The sequence below is a fragment of the Anarrhichthys ocellatus genome, unplaced genomic scaffold, assembly GCF_004355925.1.
Source record: "Anarrhichthys ocellatus isolate YVR2014 unplaced genomic scaffold, GSC_Weel_1.0 scaffold48, whole genome shotgun sequence".
In the NCBI taxonomy this organism is placed as follows: Eukaryota; Metazoa; Chordata; class Actinopteri; order Perciformes; family Anarhichadidae; genus Anarrhichthys; species Anarrhichthys ocellatus.
The window spans coordinates 2,860,200-2,873,225 of NW_022280078.1; the positions used below are offsets into that span (position 1 = coordinate 2,860,200).

Sequence of the window (13,026 nt, forward strand, 5' to 3'; positions counted from 1 at the left end):
GAGAGAGAGAGAGAGAGAGAGAGAGAGAGAGAGAGAGAGAGAGAGAGTTAGTTGTAATGCGCGGTGCATTCTTCTGTGGAGGGCGAAGCGAGCAGCCATCCGCAGGGCAGCAAGAATTGCTCGAAATATCTACAATCTCTAAACCCACATCGCACACTGATACGGAAATCGGAATTTGCATGCAAAAAGAAACTCGTGGCGTTTTTGACCCGGTTGTAAGTCCCCAACCTTTCGTCCAAACTGCCTTTCGGGTGGAAGTTGCGCTGCCTGGAGCCACCGGGGAGTCTGGTCCCTCCGCAGCCCTGTGAGGGTTGATTTGTCCCCTGCTGAGAGCGCAGCCTTTCATCGGCCCGGAGGTATCCACAGAGCAGGAGTTGCATTTTGGAGGAATATCGATACAATGGTAAGATTCTGCAAAAATGCATGAATTAGAATTGTACCGTGTCGAATTCAACGTCACGATTTTGCGCGGACGTAGATGTGTTGACGGGTGTCTGGGAGGAGGATGGAAATAAAGCGTGCCGGGATCTTGCGGCATCTATCGCCCGTAGGCTCAGTGAGGTGGTGCCTTCTTCCCTTCAGCGGCTTCTCGCAGTGCGCAGTTTGCGCAATTACTGCAACCGCACAATGTGCATCCAGTGTGAGATAACAGAAACACATTGTATGGGACTAATAGAGGAAAGGAGCCCGTTCACATCCACAACATGCTCTCCAGCAAATTGACAAATAGCCCATGTGTCCATATGCAGGAGGAGGCTCAGCCTTTCTTAAGCCTGTTTGGGTGGTTACTGAATAATAATAACAATAATAAGTAATAATAAGTGCAAGCCTGGACACTAATAATGTTAGACTCAATGTTACATTGCACTTTAACGGTGATAGGCTACCAATATCCTTTTGTGTCTAGTCTATGTCATTCATAATAATGCATGCATTGAAACAGGCCTGGCCCACACAGCAGGCCTGTAACACAGGGTTCCAATTACCCAACAATAGCGTAGATATGACCCTTTTCTTCATGCATTTAAGGGTGTAGTATTTGGGCTCTTGCATTCACGAAGATCTATGAAATCCAGGCCTTTAGGTGAAAACTGTGAGTGACCTTGTGACGCATCCTGCTATTACTGAATCACAACCTCTGCTTTCTCTTCTCTGCTGCTTGTGTTTGGACAGTTTGGAGGGTTAAAACAGCCGGCCAATCACAGCCGTTCTTATTCAGTTATCTGCTCTTGTTTGACAGAGGTGAGTTTTCCCTTAGCTCCCTCACTACGTAATGCTTACTGTTCATGTCTGGCCCAAGAAGTGTCTACTTATTCCTGACGTTTTTTTTTCGGGTAACCCATATCTCAGGATCGACTGCTGCAGATTGGTGGACAAAAAGGCTCATGTTGAGCTATTTGTTTACATTTCTGAATGCTCAGCTGCAGCCTCATTCATAAAGAGCGATGAATGAGGAACACATCCGCCCTTAATCCATATTCGAGGCCAAACAAGTGCTGGTTTAAAAAAATGGCTTTGTAAAAGAACAACACTGAGATTCATGCTTGCACTGAGCATCTGTGAGAGCTGTTTGAATGATTGAGCAGATTAAGCGAAAAAGACAACACCGTGTTTGCAATTCTTTTTTGTTTAAATTTGCAGTTCACATCTGGGTCGGTATGAGGCAAACCACAGAATCCTGTTTAGATGTGCTTGACTTATGGAGGACGAACATGTCATTAACAAGCTGCTGCTAAAATCTTGGTGAAAACATTCACAGCATACGTATGAGGGAAGAGCTCTCCTTTAGATGTCTGTGATGCTGACATTTAAATGTCCCTATTAGCCTTGTTGTGTTGGCTGGCCTGAGCAGCCGAGGAGGGAGCGAGTGAGGGAGGAGAGGACATTAGGCGTCGGGCCCAGTCTCAGCACGGCAACCTTGTAACACAACCAGTATCACGCATGGGCCGAGTGTCATTTAGTCACATCAAGTTATGGATGCTGATGCAAAAGGCGACACGTTATTAGACTAACAATATATTTTTCTACATTGCCTTCATCAGACTTTTAAATTAATTGAATAATGAATCAAAATGTAATTTAAACTAAAATATGAACAATGTTAAACGCAAAATGGATAAAGGTGGACCGAGCAGCAGAGTGTGTTTCCTCAAATTCTCACGGCTAATGAAAACGCCTTTTTTTGTTTGTTTTCAACATTCAGCTTGAGTCTTATTTGCATTTCATAGCATGATATAACATCATTAATAGCTGAGCTCTGGGAACATGGTGACATTGCTACAAAGAAATCTATCATGACAGGAAACATGAGCAGCTAGAGGATCCGGAAATCAAAATCTATTTCCTCTTGAGATTTAAAATGTTCTTTTTTCTGTTTATATGTGTTGCTTACATGCATTCACATCTCACATTTGCAGCAGTGGCATTGTGTGCATGAGAACATACACACACTCTCCTTTGTTGCTTAATAAGAAAACTAAAACTCTCTCGTCGCCTATAGTTATGCATGAAATATGCCTGCCACATAAATTCAGGTTGCAAAAGGACATTGACTGCATATTTGGAGCAATATATACTGTTTATATATACTGTATATATTAATATTTGGCCTGATGTAAAAATGTGTTGAGGGACGTGGCGGTGCAAAGTATCAGCAGTGTTTAAATAATTAATGAACAATTACACCTGTGGTTTCCTTGCTTTTATAAGTCAAAATATGTGCTTTAAAAAGGTCTGATGGCCATTATTAAAGCTCAGATTCAGTGATCTAATAATGCATTCATCATCTCTTTTACTTTGAACCTCACTGCGCCAAGATACTGCCATAACAACCACACGAGGCCCTGTGACTGTTAGATGAACGGAAATCAAAACTCTAACCCTTTAACTTGTATGTTACTAAGGAGCTTTAGTTTTCAATAAAGAACTTACCTTTAAAAAATGGTGCTCTCTCTCTCTCTCTCTCTCTCTCTCTCTCTCTCTCTCTCTCTCTCTTGTTGCCTGCCCAACCAGTAATGTTGATGGGAGGTCACAGTTTTACCAACAGTCAGAGCAACAATATTGCTGGTCAGCGCGGTTGCTAAATGGAAATGGACAGGTGTGCTGTACAGAGGAAAAGGGCTTACATTGTTTACCTAATGTCTGTGGCCAAACGTTTAAACTGACCTACAATCAAAGATAAAAAAGACGTGTATTCTGCATCAATTTACATTGAAATCCAGTTACCAGAAAAATAAAAACCTGCTGCGGTTGATCTTTGACTTGTACAGCAGTCTGAATGCTCAGCAGGCAGTCGGCTCTAAAGAGATCATTCGGTCAGTTGGTGCAGCCATGCAGGAGACAGCGCTGTCTCACTGGCTCATGTTGGGAACCAGAGCAGTCCTGCGTACTGACTCAGAGGCATCTTCAGCTGCACAATGGAACGTGTTTCAATATTTTTTTAAATGCACAAATAACACACTGACAGCATTCCTACATCAACATTCAAAACGTGTACTTCACATGTCAATATTTGGCCATTATGAGCGGGAAAAAAAACATCAAACAAAAGATACCACATTATTTGCTGACATGTCTAACATGTTACTAAGTTGCCTTCTTCCACACCCAGCAGACACAGAGCAATATTATCACCGCATTGGAGCGTTTGTGACCACTTGATGAATATAAGTCCAACATGGATGCCAGATGTTTGACCTTCTCCAACTTTGTCAGTCTGCCACCTGCCATGTGTTAGGTGATAGACAGTGTTTTGTCAAAACATACAGTAGCTGTGGCAGATGAGTGTCTAAAACTCAAGCGTACACTGCATAGTAAAATAAATGATGGAATGAGCCGCAGATAACATATTAAATGTTAATACATATAATTATACGCAGGTAGAAAGAAACAAGTATTAGCTGTAAAATGTACCCAAAGTAAGTAAGTAAGTGCGAACACTTTCTGTCTCCATTTTCTTGGATTTCCGACCAGTTGACGAAGTAAAGGAAGGGCAGAAAGAAGAACATTAGGACGCCACACTAAGGAAGAAGGGAATAATAGGAAAGACAGGAGGAGAGGAAGTGGAGGAAGGAAAGGAGTGCAGGAAAAGGACAGAATTCAGCTTCATGGCTGTGCGGACTGAGTCGAGCAGCGGGCCTCTACAGGACATAGCTGCGGTTCACTTTTGCTGCTGGATGCTGGACATACTGACGTTGATTAGCAGCGTTTCCTCATTAAGTTGTTAGAGGACATAATCCACCCAGCATTATATTTATAGTAAAACATTATTACTGGATCAAAACGTCTTCTATGACACAGGGCTGCCCCACTAATACTTAATTTACATCGCTACCACTGGATATCAATAGATGATTATTGCAGTATAGCATAAACCTAAAAGAATTTTAGGAAAATTGACTGATTATTATGTCATCAAGAATACATTAAACCATTTTATGAGCTTCAATCAGGTTACCGGTATGTTATCACCCTATCTTGATCAAGTTCATCAAGCGTTACCATATTGACTGTTTCCCAGGCTCTTACACGAGTTCCCTAGTAAAACATTAATTCTGTACTTACTTGAGTAAACACTTGGTTAGTTAATTCCCGGTTTGTTGTGGAGGGAATCCGGCAGGATCTGGTATGTAAGTCTCTGAGGATGATGTGTGACGTTATTTATACCTTTGTTTTTGTTTCAAATTGGCTTTGCCTCAGTCTCGTGACTACGTAGCCCCCCCCCCCCAGTGAATTGTGATACGAAAATGGGACACGAGAGGAAGAAACCAGGCTAGTTTTAATATTTTCTCCATCTCTCTCGTCCTCCTCTCCCTCTCTCTCTTTCTCTCTCTCTCTCTTTGCAATAAGTGCACCTCTCTCTCCCACCCCAAAATAATGAAGACTAAGTCATGTCTGTGTATATTAATTCCTCCCATAATTCCTTGGGCTAAATATAGAGTCGGAGACATGAGTGACTCTTCCCTACACGATTCTCTGGGAATTAGACAGTCCAGTAACACGTTCGATGATGATTCTTGGAGCAGCAGAGAGAAGAATTCCTTCTGCTTTCTGCATTTCTTCTGAAGAAACAAAGCAGGTGGTGTTGATGTGAAGATGAGCGGTAGAAAGAGAAGAAGAGTTTGGGTTTAAGGGTCTGCTAGTGAGTCGAGGGGGATAAGCCAGAGCATGCCTTCATGCTCCAGGCCACAACAGCTGTCAAAGCCTGACCAGATCAAAACTGCTCCTAGTGTCCCACCAAAAGCAAACATGAAGACTTTTCTCTGGTCAGTGCTGCAGCATTGTAGGTGAGCGGTCATTAAAAAGGCCCCCGCTCCTCTTTTCCCGCTTATTCCTGAGAGAAATAATTCCTCTTCTCCCAAGGGGGATTGTTTCTCTCAACACAAACACTCCACACGTTCCCGAGGAACCCCTCTTCTTCCCTCAGCCTCCGCTTTTTTTTCTTTTTCATATCCTTCATCGTTTATCTTCCGCCCTCTCTTGGGTGCAACTTTGCAATGAGCATCTATTAGTGCTATCATGAAGCTAGAATGTTTAGTTTGGAGAGTGAACATGCTTGTGTGTGCATGTGTGCTCTTTAGACGGAGCATCAAACATTACACACACTCGAGCTGACAGTGTTGAACATGAAAGCCGCTGAGAATCATTAAGCCACTGATTACAGCTCGGGGAGGAGAGTCTTGAGCAGCTGCTGTGAACACACACACACACACGCACGCACATACTCACAAAGACACACTCACACACACAGACCAACACATTCCTGTATTTCTGTCTTTGTGGACCCTCCCTAACATAATGCTTTCCCGAGCCCCTTACCCAAACCTTAACTTAATGCCTGACCCCAGCCCTTACCCTAACCTAAACCAAAACCTAATTTTAACCTGAATCATCTTAAGACCAAATCTTAACCCTCAAACAGGCCTTTGAAGAAGTGAGGACTGGCCAAAATGTCCTCACTTAGTCAAAGCTTCGGTCCTCACTATGTAACAAGTAACACACACACACACACTTCCTGAAGTATTTTAAACTTCAACTTGTGGTTCACTATAAACATATTTATATATTAACATAACCTACATATATGTGTACATTCTAAACAGAGCAGATATTGCGAATTCTGTGGGTGATAGTTTTCACAGCTTTTTGGACAACATACACGTGTGTGTATGTGTCCGTGTACATTTTCATAATGATTATTTAAACAGAAAATCTCAAAACGTATTGATGTTTCGATATCAAAAATGCTATTTTCAGTGGAACCATCACTTTATGTTCCCAGAAGTTGTCTGTATTGCAATTAATTTACTGTGAATTTGACTAAACACAACTTTAGGAATATTTACCATGTGAGCACAATATCAATGAGTATATAGATTATGAAACTAGATTTCAAGGTTTGTGTTGATATACTTAAGTTGCGCTCATTCACTTTGATTAAATGACCCAAAAAAACTGATTTGCAGCAAGACTTTTGAGCCTATTAGGGTCTTGGGCCCTTGGGCCTTGGCCTTGGATAAAGGCAGAATTAGAAGGACTTGTCGGTTACGGTCTGTGAACACAATGGCTTGGCGTTTCGCCTTGCTACATTTGCATATTTCCAACGTGTCCATTATTTTCTTAGCTTCCGCTTGGATCTGGGCTTACAATCTGGTACCTGCTCTTTACGTTTTCATAGAGGTTGATGCCCAGAAATGTCCTGAACACAGCAAAATAAGAAAATACAGGCAGAGGAGAGGGTCCCTAGAATACATTTGATTCATTTGTTTGAGTCTATACATTATTTCTTGAGGAAATCCTTCTCATTCTGCCTTTAGACACTCAAATCAGATGCATCTCTTTCATTAATTTGTTGTGAGCCTGTAAACCTACAACATGTTGAAGCAGCAGTAAACTGCATTCGATGGATTCCCACAGGTGCTGGAGTGTGGGAGGTGTTAGAGCTTGGTCACTCGAGCACCGATCTCTGTGAATATACGCTCCATCTCCCATTGCCTTCAACTGAAGCCTGTGTCACTGACGAGTACCAAACATTAATCCTGTGTAATCTTGTTTACTTATTCTTTGATCAGCTAGTTTGCTATTTATTTCAAAAAAAATCTTCTTTTATTGAAAGAAAAATGTCACTGTAGAAAAAAAAGTTTAAATTCCCAACGTCAACTTTACTCTTTTTAACTTTGTCCGATCGCTGTACTGTTCACACTACACAACTTGCTGTTTTTAAATGGGAATTCTTGAAGGTTTTCACACTACATGACTGACTGGCAACAGTCCACTACAAGTTCTTTCACCAGAGGAACCCCGGATGAGCCCTCCACACTACGCTTTGTCACGGAAAAAACAAACACGTGAGACACTTTGGACACTAACATCACATCCCTTATTGCTGCACAATGTGGGGCAGATGTACATAAAGGGTGCATGTACATAAAGGGTGCAATTGTAAGTGTAAGCAGCGGGCTTTAAGTTCTGGAGAGAAAGACAATATTAAATCACTGGGATTATTTATAAAATGAGCAATGATTTTATCGTTTGGACGTTTTATAGTGCAGTGGGAGGTTAACAAATAATGCAATCTTTCCACTTTGAGTTCCAAAAGTGCTTCACTTATAGTTTAGCTTTCTCTTTGCTTTTCTTCTTGTTTTTTAAACATGCGCACACACACACACACACACACACACACACACACACACACACACACTGAGACAATTCCAACTGTAGCAGGGTGAGACACCATCAGTGTCTTGGTGGTTGGTAACATGCGAGCGTCTTTTCTTTTCCTTGGAAGTGAATTGACGGCAGTTTGCTCGAGCACTCCCCATGAAAGCTTTTCTATTGAAGAGCATCAGCAGCCATTATGGTGGCCTTGGCAAAGCTGCAGACTCCCATTCATGTTGTGTCTTGTTATTTTTATGTTGTTTTGTGTGTGTGTGTGTGTGTGTCTGTGTGTCCTTCTGTGACTCACTCTAGCAAAAATATGAATGAAGGTTCTGTCTGTGTGGGGCTGTAAGGCATTAATATTCAGCGTGCAGGACTCAAAGCAAATGTGGAATACTGGAAGGTTGAGTTTATTTCCCATGAAGGTTCAATGTCTGCCATCATTTAAAAACTGAAGTACATCATGAAATGGGATGGAACCTATTTACGGCAGAGCAGAAGACGGAGCAGAAGGAAGTTCCAGGTCCACGTGGTTCAGTTCAGATCCAAACTCAGCAGCTCTCTCAGCTGTTGCTACTGACAACGGCAGGAGGAGGGGCTTGCTGCTGGCAGGGTTTTGGTAAAGTAGGAATGCTAAGCTGCCAAGCTCTCCCTGTGGGACGCGGCCCGACTGCTCAGTCCTGCTACTTGGCTTTGCTCATGCGAGCCCCCCCGGGCCTGCAGAGTCAGGCTGCATCAATGAGATACATGCACACGGGCTCATCGAAGACACGCGACTTGACATGCTTTGCGTTCAACATGTACCATTTGAAAAGCCAATCGTTTGATAGGCTGACAACATCTTTGCAATAGAATGCCTGCAGTTGTAAGTGAATATTTAGCAAAAGGGAATCACAACATTAGTAGTATTATTTGTTGGGTTTTCAAGCTGCATTTCAGTGTAAACTTAATGGAAAAGTCAGAGTGACAAATGTATGGCTGCAACTAATTATTTCCATAATCTGCTGTTTTAGTCTCTAACATGTCAAACATGTCTCCTAAAAAACCCAACCAAGTGTCCAAAATGCAAAGATATTTAGTTTAGATATTTAACAGCAAATCCTCATGTTTGACAAGCTGGAATTAGGAAATGTTTATATATATATATATATATATTTTTTTTTTAAAGACTTTAGTTGTTAGTTTAGTTTCACACTCAAACAAACTTAGTTGAGATCACACACAGTGTTTTTCTGGTGCCGAGTAACAAGGGATTCATTTTTTGATGTTGATCCAGGAATTTTGAAAGGAATTCCAAACGCTGAGAGATAGGGCATGCTTTGCTATCATGTTCAACTCTTCTTCTCACAAACTATAAGTATCTAATATTTCTAGACTTTTTCTGAGATTAAGGTAAAACTGCATTTCCTATAACCTCTTCAACAGTGTTCTGTTTGCATCAGAAGCAATTTAAAACAGTTCAGATACAACTGAATGCGATCAGTAAAGAGTAAAATAAGGCTGATATCTCTAAGGAGACGTGCAGGAGTTAAACTAAAGAGCTGAACACAGACGGATCCAGGTATAAATGGAGATTTCATGAACATTTTCTCCTGTTCAAATCTTCTCCGATTGCTCTCAAGTTTGGTAAGATGTACACAAACACTTTTATGAAAGATACTCTGTAATGCCATGTTTATGTCCTGGTCCAATATAATGTGGACGAAATGTGGACAAAGTGTGTTGATGTCCCACACTCTTGTGTTTTTCAGGTGGGAAGGTGAGCTGACCTGTCCTGTTGTGTCCGTCTGTCCGGCTTTCAGAGCTCCATGTTGAGAGGAAACTGAGAAACACAACATGTCTGCTGCTAACGTCAGCCCGCTGATCCTCACCCTCCTCCTCCTCCTCTTACCCTCGGTGAGCTTCTTTGAATTGTCTTTTTTCTACCGTTAAAGGATACAATGTATGATCTGCCTGCAGTTTCTGTGTGTGAGTCAGCGTGCAAACTGACTCGGCAACAGGTGGAGCTTCACATGAATAAATTCAGCAAACAGGTGTCGAGGCCTGATGTTCGTGCACTTGTGAAGTCGTTCACATATAGTTGAAGTAAGCGTATGGAGTGTCTGCATCAATAATTCAATGATCAGTGTGTGGCAGGAACGATGGATAAGGATGCGCTCTCATTATTTATTCATTGTTTATTCAGCATTATTCATGTCTGTTAAATCTTTGACGAAGGAGAAGGTCCTCCATGCTCCCCTTCCCTCCCCTCCCCTCTCCTCCCCTCCCCTCTCCTCCCCTCTCCTCAAAAAACTGTGAGGAAAGCGATCTTTTACTACTGTTGTTAAATGTGAGTCATCACTCTTGAGCTGAAGGGTTGTCTGAGAAACTGAGGGATGAGCTCAAGGGAAGATGGTGGACGACAGCTGCAAGTTGTACGAAAACAATCAGAGAGCTGTTCGGATGGACAAAGTGTTGAAATGAAAAAGGACATACACTAACTACTAATATACTGGATGAGTTATGCTTTGTGCTCCCAGTCAAACTGAGCATATTTTTCATATAATACAGATGTTTGGGTTAACCATAGCAGTACGAATATGAATGTGGAAGTCTTAAAACCCTAGTGGGAAATTAGTCCTTACAGAGAATTGCGGGGGTGACAAACATTAATATACTGCTTTTGACCATTTAAAAAAAACACATGAAAACTGTAACAAACTGCCAAAACACATGTGCAGAGTTAAGCCAGATATCAAGAGATCTGCAGGCTGATGATTCACCCCCCTTGAGTCCTCTGTCAGCATGCCTAAAGCTCATAACACCAGCTAAGTATTGAGCAGAACATTTCTGATTTAATGGAGATGAGCTTAAGTTCAATTTATTGTCATAGATTTAGCTTTCTTTGCTTTCAAATGTCTTTCCCCCATATTTGAAGTTTTCTGTCGGAGCAGCTGATGACGGCACAGCCGAGAGAAGAGGTCTAACCTTCATGAATATGAATTTCAAAGCAGAAAGTGAAAGATTCATGGTCCGGTTGAATATAAGTAACCACGTCTTTTTTCATGTCGCCTCTTTTTGATATATTTAACCAAGTCCTCACTAGAAAGCTGTTCGATGAAAGCTACAAACAGCAGCAACAATCAATTTATTCTAGCTTCAAATAGACAAAACATTTCCTCAGTCAGGGTTGGATATGCCACAGACATTTTCATTAGATTTCCACCAGTGTGTATATAGGATTTGATGATATCTAGTGTTACAGTTGCAGATTGCGTACAAATGAACATCTCTCCTCTCTCCCCTCCATTTCCAAGCCTGTAAGTGCACTACGGTGGCCTTCAGGTATTGCGTACAAACGTGACAGGCTGTCTCTAGGGCCAGTGTTTGTCCGTTCTGGGCTACTGTAGAAACATGGCGGTGCAACATGGTGGACTCTGTGAAGAGGACCCACTCCCTTTGTAGATATGGACACATTCTATGCAAACAAAGACACAACAATTCTTCATTTCAGGTGATTATACACTAATGAAAAGATATATATTATTTCATTTCTGCTAATAGAGCCCCTTAAATGCTACACACTGCAACTTTAACACCCAAAACTAATGAATCGCATTGATGACAATTTGTATAATATTGATTGTGTCAGTGAACACTATCGCATAATATAATGTAGTTAAGCATCCGGACTGGTTTTAAATATTATATGAAACAGACACACACACACACACACACACACACACACACACACACTCATGTACATGTAGTGTGAAGCTGAGCATCCTGGCTGTACACAGTTTGACCTAATTAGATATTGTGAAGTGATATAGGGCAGAAAGATACAAAATAACAAGTCGCAGGAGATTAAACATTAGAGGAATAAACACAGAAACTGCTCTTTATACTTTCTAAGATGCACACAGTGTGTTAGGCTTTCCTGCTGCTGCTCCCACCCATCAATCAGTAACCCTTACAAATTCAGTTCATACGCACTTGATCTGCAACGATTGATGTTCGCTGCCAGCATTCAGTGCCAAAGAATGAAGGAGAGGCTTTAACATAAAGCCATGAAAAGGGAGGATAATGACCCTTTAACATTGGAGGGCTCATGATCTCGTGCTGCTAGTCACTGTTAATATTTTTATTACCTAAATTATGAGTAATGAATCAACTCTTTTTAGTTAAAATCTCAAAAACTCAAACATTTATCAGCACAATACCACTTTACAATTCTGATCTATCAACACATTGATGTTTGCAAATGTATAACCATGACCCAACTGTTTCACTCCATGACACGTCTACGGGTGTTTAAACCTGTCTCACCTGATTCGGCCTAATCACGTAATACAGAATGCAGTTCAGTTTTATGGGAATTTAATTTTGTTCAGGACACAGGGTTGTTTTATTGCACATCCAGAAGTAATTTCAACTATTGATATTGATTATTTATTTGTATTTTTTCTTCCCAACACAATAATATGACTGACTAGTGTCTCCAATGTCTTACTAATTGACTAATGATTTAAGATGGAATATCATCCACATTCAGATCCAGAGAATGTCATCACCTGTGCTTTTACTGCCAGCGTACTCGATTCAAACTGTACCACTGCCGACATGCTGCTGTTGCTACAGAGTGCAGCACATACATCTTCGGGCAGATTCGTGGATACAGAGAGTGTGTCGACACTTGTTCCACACGGTGCCCCCGAAACGACTGCGTCTCTATTACTCTGCTAAATCCTCAGTGTGTGAATCCCAAGCGGGTGCTGTTGACGTCAGCGGATGAATGCTCGACTGCTCCTCGGCTCTACCTCGTAAAGCCGTGACGTGGCGTCTCCCGGACCGACGCCAACACAGAGACACAAGATCATCTTCTTACCAGACACAGCCCACCATCAGCCCCCCCCCCCCGACGTCAGACCTGCATTGTGCAGCTGCCAGGGGGGGGGGCTGTGAAGGAAGCAGCTCTGGACGTGACCTCTATGTCTTGAGTCGCAGCTCTGGGACTCTGGCTAAATCTCTGGCCTCGAATTGTGTTGAAGCCACTGGAGCGGTACAAGTTTGAACAGTCACCTCTGTGTGTCTGCTTCAAAAACAGATGGGTGTAACGCCTGGCACGGTCCAGTGTGAAAAGTGCCCGTCTAAAAAGCCTTCCCGGCCTTGTTTTCATGACAATGATGCCCCTACTCTGGGCCAGTTAGCATGGGGAGATTGCCAACAGCTCTGAAATGGTTTGCTTAATTGGTTGAGTGTTTAAACAGATCCCAGAGCTCAGACCTCTCCACACTGTGGCGTGAACTGCATGGTGAAGCTAATGAAGCAGCCTCGTCCATTTTACCTTTGGGTCCTTCCTCTGTGCTCTGATGTAATCTCCAGCCACTT

At 42.0% G+C, this 13,026-nt stretch overlaps 1 protein-coding gene across 2 annotated transcripts in view; it reads left to right on the plus strand.

Annotated features, from left to right (window-relative positions):
* The first annotated feature begins 18 nt into the window (after positions 1-18).
* The window catches only part of adcyap1r1b (adenylate cyclase activating polypeptide 1b (pituitary) receptor type I), a 20,960-nt gene continuing 7,952 nt past the window's right edge, over positions 19-13,026 (plus strand). Inside the window, exons 1-2 of one of the 2 annotated variants that reach the window (XM_031869643.1) lie at positions 19-403; positions 9,408-9,552. In XM_031869643.1, coding sequence (XP_031725503.1) covers positions 9,493-9,552 — 60 coding nt within the window. In that variant the 5' untranslated portion in view covers positions 19-403; positions 9,408-9,492. The remainder of the gene's footprint in view (positions 404-9,407; positions 9,553-13,026) is intronic. The other variant, XM_031869644.1, reaches the window with a different exon arrangement.